The 19,886-nt window shown below is 43.3% G+C and overlaps 1 protein-coding gene across 1 annotated transcript in view; it reads right to left on the bottom strand.

Moving 5' to 3' along the window:
- Positions 1-14,567: 14,567 nt before the first annotated feature.
- Positions 14,568-19,886, bottom strand: part of LOC146802312 (uncharacterized) — a 53,733-nt gene continuing 48,414 nt past the window's right edge. The window contains exon 4 of the mRNA XM_085623744.1: positions 14,568-14,803. Within this exon, the coding sequence (XP_085479870.1) occupies positions 14,615-14,803 (189 nt within the window). The 3' untranslated portion in view covers positions 14,568-14,614. The remainder of the gene's footprint in view (positions 14,804-19,886) is intronic.

Below are 19,886 nucleotides of genomic sequence, written 5' to 3'. Positions count from 1 at the left end.
TACATGAAGAAAGTGCATAAACGCCACAAATTAATAATGGGTGTGTCATAATAATAATGTGGCTGTATTCCATAAGATCCCTTAAGAATACGGTATTGTAACAAGAACCAGTTGGTCGACTACAAGAAACATCAAAGTTCAATCCACAGGTGTCGAATATACCAACCCACTCAAGAAGGATACATTAGATAGGCCATGCAATTCATAGTGTTGCTAAAGTTTGCCATTCGATATACAAATTTAATCCCATTTCTACTGTTTTAGCAGACCAAATCCACCTGTTTTCCTTCAGTGTAAGTGCTCTGTCCACATTCTGTCTGCGTTTAGTGTTCTTTACAGACTCAAGGACAAACCATTTCATATCTGAAGGAGTGTGGCCTTTTTGCATGTAATGTTCCACTAAGGGTGCTGTGACAACTTTACATCTAATGCGAGATTGATGTTGTATTATACGTTTTTTAATCTCCTGTGTTGTTTTCCCAATATAGTAAAGCCCACATGGACATTCTATACAATAAATGACGTTTTTTGTAAGACAGTTAGTATGTTGTCGCAGAATCCATTGCTTGTCGTTAATAGCACAAGATTTTACTATAGAGGTTGTAGAGCAAGCTATACAACTACCACACGGATAGTGACCAATTAATGATGGTAAACCCCATAGATTAGTCAGGGTGATTGGAACCGGTTCTCTGTATGCTCTTACTAGGGAGTCCCTTAGGTTGCGAGCCCTTTTAAAAGCAAAACGTAGTGTTGACAACTGTGGTTCTACTTTTTGGATTAGATGCCAATTCTTTGTCACGATCTTTTTAATAGAGTTTGATTCAGTGCCAAATGTTGTTACACAAGTGATTATTTCTGATGGTGGCTGTACATCCTTACTCTGTAGGAGTGCCTCCCGGTCATAGTACCAGGCCCTCTTAAGTGAACGTTTGACCAATCTATGTGGATAGCCCCTTAGTACCAATTTAGTTTGCAATATTTTGGCTTCTCTGAAATAATCCTCCCGTCTGGTACAGTTTCGTTTAATTCGAAGGAACTGCCCAAACGGGAGGTTATCTCGTAAGTTGCGAGGATGATGACTGGTATACTTGAGCAGTGTATTTCTTGCAGTTGGTTTTGTAAATAGGCTTGTAGATAATCTGCCTTCATCATTCCATATCCGCAAGTCTAAGAAATGTATTGCATGTTCATCATATTCCAAAGTAAAATTCAGATGATTACTTTGTTGATTGAGCCATGTGTGAAACTCTTGAAGTCGGGCAACTGATCCCTCCCATACCAAAAATACATCGTCGATGTATCTGAGATATTTCTTTATCTCTTTTGAAAAGGGGTTATTGTGGTAGATTACTTCTTCCTCAAAAGCGGCCACATATAGATTCGCTATATCGGGAGCAAAAATTGCTCCCATGGCGACTCCCTTAACTTGGCCGTAGTACTCGCCATTGAAAAGGAAGTAATTTTCTTCTAGGGCAATTTTTGCACAATCAGTAATGAACTCTGAAGGTACTTGGTGGGGGCGACATCTTTGTTCTAGTGTGGTATTGATCACCTCCAGGGCCTCTCCCTGGGGTATGTTCGTGTACAAGCTTTCAATATCCATCGTAACAAGGATGTTTTGATGTTTACTGAATGCTTGGCCTTCTATTGTCACTATCACTTGTGTGCTGTCTCTGGTATATGATTTTGTTAAAACTACAAATGGCTTAATGAAAAAATCTACATACTCAGCTAGTGGTTGTAGGATCGACTGACAGCCCGCCACAATTGGTCTTCCGGGTTTTTTTTTATCATTTTTGTGAATTTTCGGTAGCGTATAAAACACCGGTATAGAAAAATCACTTTTATTTAGGTAGTCAAATTCTTTAGAACTAAGCCATAGGTTGTCTCGTCCATTCTTTGTGAGCTCCAAGATCTTTTTTCTCACTCGATCGGTAGGGTCTTTCGTCAGTTTGACATAGTGAATCACATTGTTTAATTGGCTAAGGACTTCAAGATCATAGTCTATCTTATCCTGGATAATGATGCTGCCCCCCTTGTCGGCAGGTTTGATAATGAGATCATCCCTGTCGGCAAGGGTTTTAAGTATCAGATGTTCCTCTTTCGTGAAATTATATTTCACGTAGTGTCTATTTCTAAACATTTGTTCAATCTCCATCAAAACAACATTTTCAAATGTGATCAGTTCTTTGGGCATCATGTTCGTCGATGGATAAAAAGTTGAAGAGCATCGTAACCCTGTAACATTATTCTGTGTCACCATTGGAGTTTTACTAAACATGTGTTTCAAACGAATCGTCCTAAAAAACTTATAAAGTTCAACATGTGTTGTAAACATATCATTCCTATTAGTGGGGACATATGACAAACCATGACTTAGTAATTCAATCTCTTTGGTGCTTAATTCATGTTTAGAAAGATAAAAAATGGGGACTACCTCAAGATTTTGAGAATTGAGGTTACACATAGTTAAAGGAGCTTCCTGCATCGTTGGTTCTACCACTCGTAATATGTGTTCCTGGTCTGTCGAAATCCTGGGGTATACTGGTTCCTGAACCACCCTCTCCTGGTGTTGCGAGTTCTGCCTCTCTGAGTATGAGAGCCCCTTCCTAAAAAAGATGGAGGTGGCTGATTCTGCCCTCTACCGTTTCTATAACTAGATGTGCCTTCACGACTACTGGTCTCATCGGAACTTGAAGAACCTGTGTCAGAAAAGGTAGTATGCTTAGGTATCCAGTTAGGTTGGTTAGGGTTTTGTTGAAAGAAATCTTTCTTCAAGAATGGATAAGTACGCTCTCTTGAATAATTCTTAATATCTTTTTGTAGTTTTTCAGTTTGTTTTAGTATGTTATTTCTCTGAAAATCCGAGATAATGGTCTCTAATTTCTTCAAGAATTCTCGGGCATCTGTAACAGTAGTATCTTCCAGGATTTGTTTTTCTAGATCTGCAATTTCTGCTTTTAGTTTATTGATGTGTTTTAAAGCAGTTTCAATACTTAGAACCATCCAGCTTCGTGAACATTTGTTTGAAACGAAGCTGAAACCCACTTTAAAATCCTCATCATCAACAAAGATGACTGGGATGTTCCGAACCTGCAGTCCTACTGGAATAATGTTATTATTCAAACAGTCTGTGAGGAATTTAGCATGTAATTCTGTTCTTATGAGTTTCTTGTGTAGTCTTTCCAAATTATTACGAAGTGAAGTCTGTTGAATGTTCTGGCTATTACTCCCGCTAGAGGGACCAAGCAGAGAAGGTCCTCCCGCTATTTTAGCTATATATTCATCAGAATATGTGAGTGTTTCCTGTTCTGACATTTAAGGAATGATTTTTAAGGATAAGCTAAGTGAGAATAAAACAGGTGTGTCAAAAAATGAAAAAAATTTTTAACGCAATTTATCATACAAATCAAACATAAATTCTATACACAAACTTCAGTGTGGCGACAATACCTATATACAGACAAATATACAGCCACTTCACTATAAAGGGCCCTTGCAGACGAGTCTGCGCTTAATCATTGATCCAACAATAGGGCAACCCACTCAACCCCAAGGTATTGGGTGTAATATGTAAACACAAAAAATAAACCTTGAGGATTTATTCTGCTTTTGCTAATTATTTGAACAGTCACCGTAGTGAACTCAATTTATCACAATACTCAGACATAGACAATGCAATATACAGAAGACATGATTCATTCTTTTGTAAATTTTTTATGATCAAATAATTAGCAAAAGCAGAATAAATCCTCAAGGTTTATTTTTTGTGTTTACATCCTATGACATCAGCACTAAATATCTCTACAATTTGCTTTTCTTTTTCTTTGCGTTGCCCTGCTATAGCCGAGAGGGTGTTTCCCCTAAGCACTGTTTTGAACATCTCCCACAGGACGGTGAGGAAATCCACTGTACCCTCGTTCTCCTGGAAGTATTGGCCAATGGTACGGGTGATCGCGGTTTTGGTCTCCGGGTTGTGAATGTACCAAGGATTTATAGGTGTTATACAGCCTACCTTCTTCTCTCCAATGGATAGTTGGATCCATAGGGGGGAGTGCTCGGATATGCTCCGTGCCAAATGTTTGATGTCTTGCATGATCATGTCGTGTTGCAGAGGCATGAGGATATAGTCTATCCTGGAGAGGGTGTGGTGTGACCCCGAAAAGAATGTGTATTGTTGTAGATCTGAATGGCGCAGTTGCCAAATGTCTGCGAGGCCGAATGCTTCAATGAAGTTAGAGAGCCAGCTTTGACCAGTACTAATGTTCCTAGGTGGGTGCCGGTCGAGACGGCCCGACACTACTGCGTTAAAATCTCCACCCAGTATGAGTTGCCCCTCAGGGAGGGAGAGCAGGAGTTTCCCAAGATCTTGGTATGACTGGCTTTGAAGACCTGGTGAAATATAGACCGATAACAATGCGAGTGAACGCCCCTCCCACTCTCCCGATAGTGCCGCGAAGCGCCCTAGTGGGTCAGTGCAGGTGTGTTTGATGACTAGGGGGAAGGTACGTCAGAGTAGAGCGCCCACCACTCGGGACCCAGATGTGAAACCGGCATGTGCCACCATTTTGTACCCCAATCGGTTAAGTGCCTTACAGTTGTTTCCGATGAGGTGGGTCTTCTGGAGCAGGGCAATGTCTGGGAGGTGACGTTTTATATATTGGAGGACGATACTTCGTTTAATCTTGTCGCCCATCCCATTAACGTTCCAGCTGAGGAGTTTCAGATTTTTATCCCACCTCGTACTCATTTTGACAAGAACCAAGGCTGTGCAATCTATGCATCATGTAACACTGCCAAGACATGATATACCGTTTCTCCATGACCAATAAACACCCGACCCTACCCCTCCCCCCCCCCCGACTCCACGAAGAAAGTTTACAAAATACTCAAAAGTCAAACCTCCCTGGCCCCAACCCCCCCCTCCCTGCTACCCTGCCATGTAGGTTTAAAACTACCCACATCCCCAACTAGCAGAGTGTCTATCGCCCCAAAGGAAACTAGTCAACAGTTAGGTGGGGAGATGAGCTAGTACCAACTCCAGCCGCTAGAGGCCCACCCCCATATTCAGAGGAATTTATCAGGTTGAGGACCCCAAAGTTACTAGACCACCATTACACTACACAGCCTTCCCAGCCGTCCACCTGAAGAGTCTATTGTATCCCTTAGAGTCATGGGGCCAGACCATGAGTCCAGTTCACAAAATCAAGTTTGGGTATTGTCTCTGTCTTTCTTCCTACCCTCTTTGTTGGCGAGAGCCATCAAGTTCAAGACTTTCCTTGGCACAACGCCATATGAGATATTCTCCGCCCTACGTATCATAAAAAAGGATTATACATTACAGTTTATCAAGGGAGGCCGTCGGGTCATTCAGCTCCCCTGGGCGACTGGAGTTCCCGGGCTGTTGGATCGCAAACTCCAGGAGTTCTGACTCAGTTTGTCAGAGTCCGATCTTCCTTCTACTGATCCTGGAGATTTGGTGTGGGCGTCTCTCCAGCTGCCCCCAGTCGTAGTTGTCCGTGCCTGTGCATCCGCCCTATCCAGCCAGTCCTGCACCTCCGATAGAGCGGTGAAAAAAAGGGATTTGCCTTCCACTATGATTTTAAGCTTCGCGGGGAAGAACATCATGTATTTGATTTCTCTTTGTCGGAGTGCTGCTTTCACCCTGTCAAAGGAGCGTCGGTCTTGTTGCACTTTGAGGGTAAAGTCTGGGAAGAATCAGACCGTTGAATTTTCATATTGCAAGTCTCCCTGCACCCTCGCCGCCTGCAGGATTGCGTCGCGGTCTTTGTAGTTGAGGATTTTCATGATTATGGTCCTGGGGGCCGCTCCCGGTTTGGGTATCGGTGCCTGGTGCGCCCTCTCGATGGTAAAGAGGGAGGAGAGCCGCTTCGGTTTAAGGTGGTTAAGGATCAGATCTTCGAGGAAGAGGTCCATACGTGGTCCCTCGGAACCTTCCGGGACCCCCACCACCCTGATGTTGTTGCAGCGTGCCCTCCCTTCCTGATCCTCGAGTTTCAACGCCATTTGACGATGTTGGTGGACCAGTTTGTTGACCTTCTCCTCTAGCGGTTATGTGGTGTTTTGGAGCTCTTGAACGTTAGTCTCGTTGACCCTGACTTTGTCTGCCGTTTTGTTCATGTCTGCTCGCATTAGATTCATCTCGATGGACATTTTGTCAATCTTTGTTTCGAGAGTGGTTCCCAGTCCCTGGATAGCCGCCATTATGGATGTGAAAGACGGCTCAGCGGTTTCAGTGTCGGCACCCGGAGCTCCCTCGTCCTGTGGGGCCGATTTCAGGACAGCATACTTGTCCAGTTTGTTAGTCTGCACCGTTGCGCTACCCTTGGGCTTCATTCTGTGGCCCCCCTGCTCATTCCACGCCACCTGGCAACAGTAGCCCTCTCGCAACAAGCCGGTGCGGTCCCGCCAAGGAGGTCGCGTCGTCGCCCCAAAAGCTGCGTCGCAGTCAGGTCGAGGAAGTGGTTGCTGGTCCCGTCTGCACTATCCACCCGCGTCTAGTGTCCGCTGGCCCCCAGGGGGAGCCCTGTCACTCTCACCAACGGTGACTGTGGCCTCCTCTATCAATTGCGAATAATGCCGCTCCTCCACTGCCAGGTCATGTATTTCAGTGCGTGGCACCCGGGAGATCCCACCTGCCACAGCGCGGGTAACCTCTTTCAATCTCCGATGCAACTTTAATGCCTGGCTAGTATTATGCCTGGACGGGTCTGCCCCCTTCCAGTCCAGGGAGTGACTCGGCCTCCCTTCACCAATTTTCTGCTCTTTGCACACTCGCTCGTCCCAAGCGCGGGCCAACCACTGTCCCAGGGCTCACCCAGCCGCACTCTGACCTCCGATGTTGGGCCGGGCGTCTCCGTGTTGGGGGAAGAGGGGAGTCTCTGCGTTGCCCCTTCTCCACGGTTTGTCGCTCGATCGCTGCCCAGTGTCCCCACCCCGCCCCCGACAAGGCAGGTATGCCAAGCAAAGGTGGAGGGGTCTGGAGAGAGGGGCACACCGGCGAAACGGCGCTCACCTGGTCCAATTATTCAGCAAGGGAAGCAGTGTGCTGAGGGCCGCGATCGGCCCTGTCCTCCCAGTGCCCACCGTTACAGAAGCAGCCTCTGTGTCTGGGCCGTGTAGCTCCACTTGCCACCGCGGCCTGCGATTGCCGTGCGAGCTCCCCAGTCCTAGATCGGACCTCCAGCGGGCACCACACAGGAAAGCGAGGGAGGGAGGAACAGAGGCTGACGCTCTCACGGCTGGATGAGCCGCCACGCAGGGCACTTGCGAGATTAGCCAAGGGCGCTTCCTCTGGGCCACTTTCGATTTCACCGGCTGCCGCGGCCAGGCCTCCGATGCGCTGGGGGGCCAGAGGATGACCCGCAGCCGCTGAACTTTGCATCGATTCAGCGCCGGCCTCCTTCCTGAACGCTGGATATAAGTTAGGTTCCTGCCTGCCGGATTATGTACGGATTGTGGGGTTTTAAGGGCTCGGCTCCGGCTGAGCTTTCTCTTTAGGCGGCCATCTTCATTGGCACCAGGCCACGCCCCCCTTCAATCAGTTTTTAAGTTCTGTTTGATAATTTTGGAGCACTTTCATGGTGCGTTGTAATGAGTGGGCAATTCCCACGATGACCTGCTTATTTCCAAGCCCATTAATCCTTGACTCTGGTTCTTTAAGTGTGCAGCAACTCCAGCTCAGACAGCCTAGAGCAAGTCTGGCTAGGAGAGCCCTCAGACATAAAATACAAAATAATGTTTACATTCTAAACTTCAAATGCATTTGAGAAACACTACATTCTCCAAAAGGTCTGACTTACTATGGGCCTTGAACCTGAACCAACAACAGGTTTCAAAATACAGTCAGGGCTTGTAGGATGGGCATTTGACAAACCTGGGTAGATGCTCTAGTCTGTAAACTACTCCACTGTGGTCGGATACCTAAACCACTTTTCTGGTACCCTCTCTCCCCCTCCTTTTTTCCTCTCTCCAGGACTGAACTCCAGTACCACAGATGCAAACACTGGAGATGCCAACTGCCCCGCCCCCTGAGAAGCTCCTCGTCTTGCTCAGTTTCTCCTGGATGGTCACAAGAGGACAACAATACTGCTCCATATGGCTGCACAACTCTCATGGACGTTATTCAGCAAAAACAGAGGGTTAGCAAAAATGACATCATGCATCCCTTGAACGCTGAGGTCACGACAGACTTGAGACCATTGTCCCTCCCTTGACCCCTCCACAGCATCCTTTTCACTGTAGATTGGAAACAGAGACGTTTTAAGGAGTAGGCAATTGCCCATGGCCCCCACCTTGCAAGTGACCCCCTGGTAAAGGAATTGTGGTAGTTTAAATACCTCCCATAAAAATGTTGGTAATTCAAAAAACACTTATTTGTCTAATTTGACAGTCGAGCATGTTTAACAGAATCATGGGACCACATTTACTAAGGGTTTGCCCAGGGGCAAAGCTAGGCAAAGCAGCGCAAACTCTTGCAAGGGTATTTACATTCCATCGCAAAAACGATTATGCGCCAGGAATGTGCACTTTTCTCAGCCCAAATAGCTTGTTGCGTCACTATGCATCGAGGGAGCATTGATTGGGTGTAACTTGGATGGTTTAGCACAGGCAAACTTGACCACAGCCAGACCAGGCTTTGCAACAAACAAATCACCTACTTGAAGCAGGAAGTAACATGGAGAATGTTAGAATTTCTGCAAATATTCCACACATTGCCTGCGTGTTGCACTGTGCACACGCACCTTTGCATCTCCCCTTTATGTCATTCTACATCTGTTCCCTTCCGTCACCTCTCCAAATCTTACTCCTTTCTGGTTACCACTATTTCTGTACCTCTACTCCTTTTTCTCTATCATCAGCTTCTTCTGCCTCACTCTCACACACCCTAATGCATATCTTTGTCTGGTCCACCTTATCCATTTCAACTCACCCTTTCCTTCCCAACTGTCTCTCTCAACCTTTCTTTATAGATCTCTCTACCTCACCGTCTCTTCCTCTTTTTTATATCACACTCTCCATCTTACCTAAACCTCACGTTTCTTTCTCAATTTCACGTAGGTCTCTTTTCGCTCTACTACATTTTTGTCTTTCTGTCTTTCAACATTCTCTCTTCCCCACTACTCCTTTACTGGACACATTTTATCTGTACCTCATCATTTTACACTCTCTCTCTACCATCCATCTTTGTTTTCCTCAATTCTGTCTACATGTATCTCGCACTACCATTCCCTCTTCATTTTTGCTACATTGCCTCTTTTTCTACCTTACCTCTCTCTTAGTCTACATTTCCTTCTTCCTACTTCTGTATCCCTACCACACTCTAAAACCTTAAAGGTAGGATTGTGGTGTATTATATGGTATGGTTGTGCAAACCTACAGTGTAATACACTCACAAAACAGTCTTGTGTCCAGTCAGGCTCCTTTGTAAAACTTCTAGCTCAACACTGGGTAGCTGTGGCTCAGAGCAGCAAGGCTTAAACAAAGGAACCAGTGTAAGGCATTTACAAGCACCAGATAATTAAATAAAGACACAAAAGACATCAGACTCCAATTTATATAAATACATTATATTGTATGCATATTTATGCACAAAGATGAACATGATCCACCAGAAGGTTCTGGGGATATAGAATTTTAAGCAAAACTTAAATATCCGCTTTTTGGTCCAAAGCGTAATCAAGCATTGGTAACCGAAAAGTTCACAAACTTTTGAAAAGTTGTGCTTGGCTACTCCGGCCCGAGTTGGGTGACCAGTTCCAACAGGGAGAAGGTCAGGGCAGTCAATAAGGAGTATTTGGAAGTTGCCTTGTCAACAAAGCCATCTCAAGTTCAGTTCCACACTTTACATCAAGAGCATCATACACTTCAATGGAGTGATTCTGATGCTGGGATGCAGGATGCTGAACGATGCTCTGGGTGCTGTGCGTTTGACTGGGGGGTGGGGTGATCTTCTTGGGGTTATTCCCCAGTCCACGAGTAAGGTGGAGTAATTATGGCCACAGAGGTAGGATTCTCTCGAGTCCCCTTTGAGCCTGTAGAGGTCCAACTGCTGCTGGGCTACCGATGCCTGGACACAGTAGGTCCAACAATATCCTTTGGTGAGGGTTAGTGTACATCTTTGGCGACCAATCCACAGTCCACACGGATGACTTTCCTGAGTCCAGCAGACATGTGTGCAACTTTAGCGTCCGGGTGCAGGCATCCTTAGCTGCATGATGGCAGTCAGTGGTGAATCCTTGCGAGTGGATACTAAATGGCCGTAATGGTCTACTTCAGCTCTGATGTGGGAACAGGGGGCCAGCAGACTGACCCTTGCAGTCATGATTGGGGCAGAGGAGCAACCTTTCCTCGAGCCAAGCACTGAAGGTACTGTCCTAGTTAGCCCAAGAAGCAGAGTGCGCAGTCTAGCGGGGGGTGCAACCTCTCTTGCCAGGTTCAGGGGTCAACAGGACCGTCCTTCTTCGTTCCTTTCTCCAGTCCAGATGTGGTCTGAGGTTCAGGGTGACATATTTAAAACTGCCCTGGGGGGTGATGTGGTCACTAGCCAATGGGTTACCAGGATCTCTCCCACCCTCTGATGACTTCTGGATCTTTGTGGCATGTAGCAATGCAGAGTGCACTATTCTGTCCACTATCGAGGTGTATAAAACCTTCAATGGATGTTCGGAGCTTGGAAGCCTACCCTAGAGATGTGGCTACTTGTAGGCTACATGCTCTGGGAAAATTGGTTTGGCCTCTGTTTTCCCTGATACCACTGCCAGCCTGTCTACCTGAACAAAGCACAGCCCTACATCAGTGCAATCGCAATTTGCCCACCAAAGGCAGCTTCTCCATTAAAGCTTGCCTTTTGAGCCAACATCCTGTTTGGTTTCCAGTGTGAGGGAGGTAACACCTCCCTCTATAGCAGGCCTCTATTGTCCCCGAGCCTGGGAGTCATGTACACGACACCCCAAGAGAGCAGAAGGCTGTCTGGGGGCCAGCAACTATGAAGGCCACCAGATAAACTGGGAACAGAGTTGCAACTTTCCAAAAGTTTCCAATCTCCAAAAGTGACATTAAATTCGACTTTAGCATCAAGTCTGGTTTAATGTCACGATTAATTTGATAACATTAAGTACCCATTTTATTAGTCCCATTCAGACGTTAGCCAGGCTGAAAGGTACGCTGGTAACTCTGTACTAGTCAATGGGGCCACTAACTTATCTACTGAAAAAACAACAATTTGCAGGTTTTGCTGCTAGGACGTATTAAAGTATGTGTCCCACTGAATAATATACAGCTCCCTGCTGTGGGGCATGATAGGCCTTCCTTAGTGGAGACTCACATATATTGTTAAGGGGAATTGGGGGCTTTGCCATTGGTTTAAATGGCAAAGTTGAACAAGCAGCTTTAAAACTGCTCTTCCAGGCTGGGAGACATTTTGCACCTTGTCACACGCAGAGTAGCACACTCCGTGCTGCCGCTCTGGGTGGACACTAACACCTGCCCTGGGTACCCTTGGTACCATATACTAGGGACTTATAGGAAAGTCAGCTTATGCCAACTGGGGGTAGCCAATTCAGCATACATTTTGTAGAGGGTTAGAGCACTGGCACTGAGGTCTGTCTTGGCAGGCATCAGTGCACTCCCAGAGTGAGAAACCAGCAGCATCAGTCCAAAACTTTGGGTTTGGTCATGCAGAGAGAGGCATTTCCTTCCACTTGGCTATTTCTCTACCTCATTATACCTACATCTTCCAATTCATAGCTCTTATTACCTGTCCTTCTGGCTACCTCACTGTTCTCTATTCATTTTACTTTTCTCCCTACCTCGCATATATTTCTACATCATCTCTACCTCTAACCCCTTCTGCATCTGCTTCTCGCCTTTCACTATAGTGTCTTTATGTCACTTGCCATCTCTTGCATTCTACCCTGTCCCATTTCCTTTACTTTGCAGGGTCCCAGGTAACCGTTTAGCCAGGGCAATGCACATGTACAAAGAGGACAATGCAGGAAAGAGAAATTAGAAGATAGTTTTAAGATTTTACCCAATGGAATGGTGAAACCCCTCAGAGCAGCGCTTTGATTTTCACTGTTGCCAGTAGCACAGGGAGATATATTTGCGATTACAAACAATCAGTAACTAAATCTAAAATTGCAAGCACTATGTGCAGATGTCTTACTTAAATATTATGCACTAGTCCACTTAACATCTAACAAGTCACCCTTATAAGACATTGAATTCCACATAAATTCCTACAAGTAAATAGTATATATTTTTTTTTTCTGTGCCCCCTTTCTTGAAGGCTTAATTGATATTGTGTGGTACAACAAGGGCTTGAATGAGCCAAAAAAGCGTATTAAAATTCAAAGTTTAACCAAAGAGGGGACCCCCTTTCTTGCCCATGGCCCCACAATACCTACGATGTCATTGATTGGAAAGGGAAAGTACAGGGTGTAGAAATTCTTTGAGACTCACTTATTTTCCGTTTTTTCTTCTTCCTTTATGATCCCTGAAACCAGGGTGTAGCAGGCACTGCCAGGAGCACGACACAGGTAGCCATGGGTACCAGCTGCTACTCTTAATACAAACATATTTGTTTTCAGTAAAAATAGATCTTGATTATGAGCTTATCCGTATGATTAGAGGTGTCTAATATCAGCTGCCATCACTTTTTAGGATTTTATGAAAGATGCATGTGATATATAAAATGAATATCATAATGTTTGTAGAAGTAGTAAAAACAGACTTTTTACGTTAAGGCCTAGGATTTAATGGAAGTATTGTTGTTTTTAGCCTTAATATTTTCGCTTGCTGTCACTTATGGGAGAACCATTAACAATCCACATTGTCTCTTAAAAATAATGATGTTTTTAAATGTGTATATACAATTAAGGTTTCTTCCTCAGGTAGCTAGTAGTTCATTTTAGGTATTGAATTGATGTTGGTCATGAGAACCAGTGAATGTGAATTCTTAAGATAAAACTAACAGGTGTATACAATTGTCTTATGGGATTCTCCTGCAGCCCTGAAGAAGGCTTTAATTTAAAACTAAGAAATGTGCTGGCCTCTTCAGGGTTACAACAATGTAACAAGTGATACACTCAGATACTCTGATACATGTATATTCTTTAGATGTACACCTGTGTGTAGATGCAGCTTTAATTGCACACCACTAGGATTCTGAACATTGCAGGTCGCAAATCTATAGATCTTATTAGGCATTTTAAGCAGGAAGAAAGGTGACCTACAAGCATCCTATTAACAAAGCACTCAGAATATTATAACCAAACGGTGAAAGTTGGCTGCATCTGAAGAAACACAAAATATAATGTTTTTGGAGAAAGTACAATGTGTCCCCTTCCATGTTAAAAGTTTTAGACCTACACAAAGTGAGTTGAAGTTGTTATGTTGTGAACAGTATTTAGCCTTTATAACGCAGCACGCTATCACACAGGTAAGTACCATGCAACCTTTTTTTGGTACTTTACAAAGCAGTACTTTAACACTCAGGCAAGATAGATCGATTGAAGAAAAAAATGGTAAAAAAGTTTTAATGGTTTTTAGAGTATAAGGGCCCATAGAGGTAAAGAAGGTAAAGCATTTAGAGAGTCCATGTGAGAGTAAAAGAAGGTAAGGGTTTCTTAGAGATTAGGGGAAAGTAGAAATAAAGGGGAGGTAGAGAGTTTTTAGGTTTCATGGGAGGCAAGAGCAGGTCCTCTATGCACCGTGCAGCTCCGCCGTGCAGCTCTGCTCCGATGATGTCCTGCTCTGGAAACGACATGGGCTTTGGAGAATGTATATATGTTAAAAAAGAAGGTGTTGAGGGTTATCCCCCAAAAATAAATATATACATAGAACAATATCACATAATGGATTGTAAAAACCTATGTTGTAATAAAACGCACTGCAACGATCAACATGTTGGTAAAGAAATGAGTGGCAGCGTCGTACATCTGGGGAATCCACTATTTCATACAGTTAGATTGTCTCCAAAGGAACAGCCAATTTATACACCCTTCTCTGTGCATTTCTCGAACATTTTGCCCTTATCTCTTCCCTTTGTGAGGTTTTTTATATTCCACCCACCACACTGTATAGATTTAACAAACCACACAAGGTCCTGAGGAGTGGCGAGGATGCTACAGATGGGACAGAAAGCCTGAAGGGTGATTGAGCAGGGGATTGTGCGATTTACCTGGTAAAATATTTTGTGAGTTTCGTTCAAGGCAATGTAATACAAACATAACAATATCTAGCCAAAGTTAAGGGCCACAGTCGCTTCTAGAAACCAAGACGAGCACTACCCTGCTCTGTCCTAAATAATTGCAATCGCTAGCAGCGAGTGCAACTCGGGCCACAAAGAGAAAGAAGTACGTTGGCCAAGAGCTTGTCCGAAGATGGCTCCCAAAAGCCATCACACATGATGACTGCTTGATGACAGATGAAATGAAAAATGTGATGTACTTTGAAATCTAAAATCAAAGAAATTAAAAATCAATGAAAATTAAAGCAACAATTATTGCAAAAATAAGAATTCTTTATTTACTATGTACATTTTTGTTGAGTCACCACAGTGAGTGGCTAGCTCAATGAGCATGGGAACTCAGCTTCTAGAACTGAAGGTGATCTCTGTTGAGGAAACATCACTGTCCTGGGTGTCCTCAGCCAGTGCACCGCAGGCCTCGTCCTCATCCACGGGGCTCATGCTATTAGCAGTGCAATAGACATACTCCAGGGTGTCATCAAGGTTCTCAGGTCCAAGTATTAAGTGCTTCGTCTTCACAGTAGAGACCTGTAGGTACAGATGGACAGTGAAATTTTAGGAGCAACAAAGAGATGGAATTTACTCCAAGTATGGCCCCTCCACTCTGGCCCCAAATAAATGTAAATGAGGAAACGGGTTCAAATCAATATTTTGCATTTTGGTAGGTGGTGGTGGCACATGAGAAGGTTGGTGTCAATGTCGAGAAAGGATGCAAATCTTGGATTCACAAATCACTGAGATGTAGTGAAATCTTCTACCGTAAGTAAGGGGCGTGAAATGGGGATCCTAGTAGCAGATCTCATTGGTTTCAGTAGTTGAAGCACTATTGACTTTGGGTCATCATCAGAAGTCTCAAGTGTGGGATAGGGATAGACGTTTCAAGCTGGTGCTTTGAAGGGCAAAGCCAGATAAGCTGGTGCCATACATGAACAATGAATGCTGAACACTTACTTCATTGGTAGCCTCTCACAGCTCAACACATGCACCTGAATTCTGTACTGCATAGAGTCATCCTCAGTACTGTAGAGTGGGGGCTCACACATTGATTTGTGGATGAAAGAGTCTAAAATAGCACCAGACCCTCTAGTTCCAGTACTGGGAGCCACACAGAGCATTGTTGAATGCACCTCAATCCAGTCCTGCAGCACCCAACTACCCTATGCAATTGCACTACTGAGTCACACACAGCTATGCCAAGGTACATTAATTCTGGTCTGCTCTGGGACCTCTATAGTTAATTGGTGTACCCCCTCCTTTACAGTTACTGTATTGAGAGCAAGGACTACAATGGAAGTGACTGTCATGGACGTACCTCAATAGTCGTTGAGTCAGTAAAATCAGCTTTAATGTTTCTAGAACATTCCAGGTATTGGAAGCAGTGTGGGACCTTGAGCAAAAGGCGTACTATCAATATCTAAAGCTAAAAGCCAGTTCAAGAGATATTACTTCCAATTCTAACTTTAGCACCTGTCGGGTCCTCCATTTATGTATCTTTTTTATTTTAACTGCCCTGACCCCTACGCCCTTTATAATAACAAATTGCCATCTTTACAAGCATGCTCGGAGCTCCCGGTAACAACTAGGAGTCACCAACAGGGAGAGTGATGAAAGAGACCAGATTCAGAAGCACCATCTTGGGGCATTTTTTTAAGACAACATGGTATTAAACATGGTCAAACTAGCTTGGCCTGACTAGTTCAGAAACCAAGGGGGCTGCTGCCACCAAGACTCAGAACATTCCGTCTCAATCTTTGACTCCAAACTTTCACTGATGAGGCGTGCCCACCCTGAGAAAGCCTTGAATCTACCTCACTCCATTTGACTCCAAACTTTCACTGATGAGGCGTGCCCACCCTGAGAAAGCCTTGCCTCTACCTCACTCCAAGAAGAGTATATTCTGCAACCAGAAATCGCGGATCCACCTAGATCTTCTATGCTGCTTTCTATTCAGATGACCTGTAGATCCAAGGTGGATCTTTACTAAGCAATTGGCACTTCAAGATCATTTTTGAACAGTCTTACATTGATTATGCAGTTGCTAGTGAACTAAAACAAAAAACTCTGACCATGAATCTCCTGAAAGTATTGTCACCTAGATAGGTTTGAAGGGGTCTTCTTAAAGTTCATTAACGCCAACGCTAAGACAGCTGGAGATGTTGCTATTGATATTTCCTCATGTGAGCAAGATTCTATTAATTATTTTAATAGTGGCATCCTTAAATGAAGGTAAAACATGGCAATTCCAAGTGAGGAGAAGACTATCTCCTCAAATGGAATTAGTGTACATATAATATAAAATTATTTAAAAAAAAGGGAGAACTTGACTAAGACTGCTAAAAAGCCAGAAAAGGAAAACCTTATTGGTGTGACTTGAAATAATACCCATCTAAAACATGGAAGAGCAAACAAAAGTTTCAGCCCCGAGGGGTAAAAAGAATAAGATTTTGCCCAAAAAAATAAGGAAACTGCTTTCCCTCACAGATTGAAGATCTCCCACCCTTAGTAATGGTGGTTGAGGTCATTTTGGAACCAGCCAGCAGATTGACCCAAAGGCCATTTATTTTTTCAACAATCCTATAGTAAAAACACAGTTGATTTGGATATTTTAAGTGAAGGCAATAATAATGTAACAGGAATTAAAAACAAAACAACAGTTCAGACTGGAGGGAATGTTCTTGAGGCCAAATGAGAAAATTGTCAAATGTTGCCATTTGTTAGCCTCCTCCCTGCCCCTCAACGGAGCTTACACCTACGGATTATCAGGGAGACTGTACTGAATGTATTGTATACTATTTATCAATGAACTTGAAATCAGTACACTATCCTAGAACGAATAATAGCAAATTTAATTTGATATTTCAAGGGCCCATATAAATCTTCCCATTTGGTCTAGTATTAAAGAAACTGACCTTCTCATCCGGAGTCATATTATTACAAACAACTCTGAAAATGGAAATTGACTGCAAATTCCAAATGTTTTCAGGGACCCAACTCACCCTGTGTCTTATTTGTTCCTTTCTGAAAAAGTACAGGGGACGCCTCCACACGCATTGTAAGAAATTATGGGGAAACTCAAATTGTAGATATGCAAAATGGGAGCGACGCCAGAATATTCAATTGGTAGGGAACTGGTCCTGGATCTCAAAGTTTGCAATTCTACTGAAACCTCATCTGTTTGAAGCACCTAATGATTGAGCATTTTTTGGACAGTGCAAATTCCAAACTATTTAACAAATTTGCAATATTTTCTCTACAGGAGACTTAATTTTTCCCCAGATTAAATCTGAATGATCCTCTGAATTAACTAGTGTTTCTAATCCAGCTACTGCATTTATTAATAGGCTTCCTAAATTAGGGATTGCCATTCTCAAATTCCGATAAAATTTGTCTGGCATTAAATAGTTGCACATATATAACCCACATTTATTACTAGTACATTTTCAATCACCCCCCCCCCCCAAAAAAAAATATCAATCTGATAAAGACAAATCTAGGTTAGAGGTTTTGGACTGAAATTTTCATATCCCACCAGCAATAGCCATTTATCCAATGTTATGCAAGGATTTTTACTCAAATCGCCAAATGCGACTCTTCTGGGTTGTACCCGAAATGCAGTTGCATGCATCATTTGTGGATCTGTTTCAAGTTTTGAGTTTCTTATAATCTACAAGTGTGTAGTGGGTTTACTGATTTTGACACTGAAAAAAAACTGAATTTTAATAGAAGGTGATAAACGCGGAGGCAGTTTTGCTTGTTTATGCCCTAGAAATGATTCTGGCTTTGATGAACAGTTGTTTTAGGATGAAATAGAATAACAAAGGGGAGAGTGAAAAGAGAGAAGGCTTGCTCAGCTTCCCATCGCAATATCCATTAAAAAAAGTGGAGCGAGCAAAGCTGCATATTCCTACAGGGTGTCCCTAACACAGAGTGAAAAAAATGCCTTTAGGTTTTTTTAAAAAGAACCCTTACCCACCCTCTTAGTTGGTGGCATGCTTCATCATTGGGGTCTTACCCGAAACATGTAGCAAATCACAGGTGTGCTTTAATGCCTAATTACAGTGGAGCAGTTTTATTCGGAGCGTTTCTTTTTGTTAAAGAAGACGTGGGGGTGAATTAAAATGGTCTTCTGGGTCACCAACCAGAAGTTGTGCATTATTTAATAATGGTACCCTTAGAGCGTTCTAAAGGAGAGCAGAGGTCATTAACTCCTCACCAGACATCAACCACTGTTTTTAAACTTGTCTAAGGGTACCATCATTAAATAATACATCACCTCTGGTTGGTAACCCAGAAGGCAATTTGAATTCACCTCCTCATCTTTTTGACAAAAAGAACCACTCTGAAAACCCCCCAGCTCTGCTGTAATCAGGCGTTGAAGTACACCTGTGATGAGCGAGGTGTCTCAGGTGGGTCCCCAATGATGAAGCATGTCACCAAATAGGTTGGTGGGTGAGGGATCTTTTTACAAAGACCTAAAGTTTTTTTTTGCCATGTGTGAAGGACACCCTGAAGAAAATTGGTAGTTTGGCTCACTCCTGTTTATAGTGAAGATTGAATAAAACAGATTATGTGTTTATTTCATATTTGATGTGTTTTAGGTTTAATCTGTGAAGTTTGTAACTAGCCACCGTAGTGACTACAGCAAGTTAATTGTGAAGGTACCTTTGAGTCCTATCATAAATTCCTGCAAACAACCATACTTCAATTAAATAAAGTTGCAGTAATATTGGAGTGGTTTCTTGGTACAACGCATTAGCCTTTCACTGTGGTGGGAGATTAAGCGTACATGAGGCAATTTGATTTACACTGGTATTTAAACCTAGTAGGGGAGGTGTTAACTGTCTATTGAAGCAGAAAATGTTGCCTACCAGGAGTAATGTAGGTTCAAAGAGTTGAAAAATAGGTGCAGGCCACAGCTTTCAAAATGTTAATTCAAAAGGTTCGACAGAAACTTGAGGTTAGAAGGTGGTTCTCAATTCAACAGTCAAATCATGAAAAGCCTTGTGGTCTTTTCATCTAATGTTGCTGCAACTAAAAAGGAAGTGATCAAGAAACATGTCCCAAATGATGAAAGTCTGGTGTACCCCTTTTTATTTTTTACATGGTAAACAGAATAGTATTTCACAGGTGAGTGAAACAAATCAGAAGTAAAACAAGCAGTGTCAAATGTATTAGGTTTCGCCTATGTGACTAATAAGCGGTTTGTGCCAGCGAAACCTAAAAACAAAGATATCTGACTTGATATCAGAGTTGACTACTGGTACTGGTTCAGTACCAGAGCAACACAGACCCTGAAGATAAAGTGTATTGTATGCAAGAGCAACTTTTATATTCAATTAAAAAATAATCAGTAGATGGCAGTGTTGTACAGTTCTTCCAATATGGGACATGCACACTAATATAACTGCCCAAAACAAAGTCATAGAATAGAGTTCAAGACCTTAAGCCCACATAAAATGTAGAGTGAGATCAAACGAATATTCCTCGGTGGCGTCATGATGAAAAGATTAGGAATGTAGCACAGTTGCTTCAATGCGTGCAGATAGGGAAAGTAATCAAAAAAGAAGTTCCACACAACACTGGATGGACACAGTAATTCAGCTACGGTGAC

Source organism: Triturus cristatus, chromosome 8, assembly GCF_964204655.1.
Source record: "Triturus cristatus chromosome 8, aTriCri1.1, whole genome shotgun sequence".
NCBI classification, from domain to species: Eukaryota; Metazoa; Chordata; class Amphibia; order Caudata; family Salamandridae; genus Triturus; species Triturus cristatus.
This window is presented reverse-complemented; position numbering and strand designations above follow the sequence as displayed.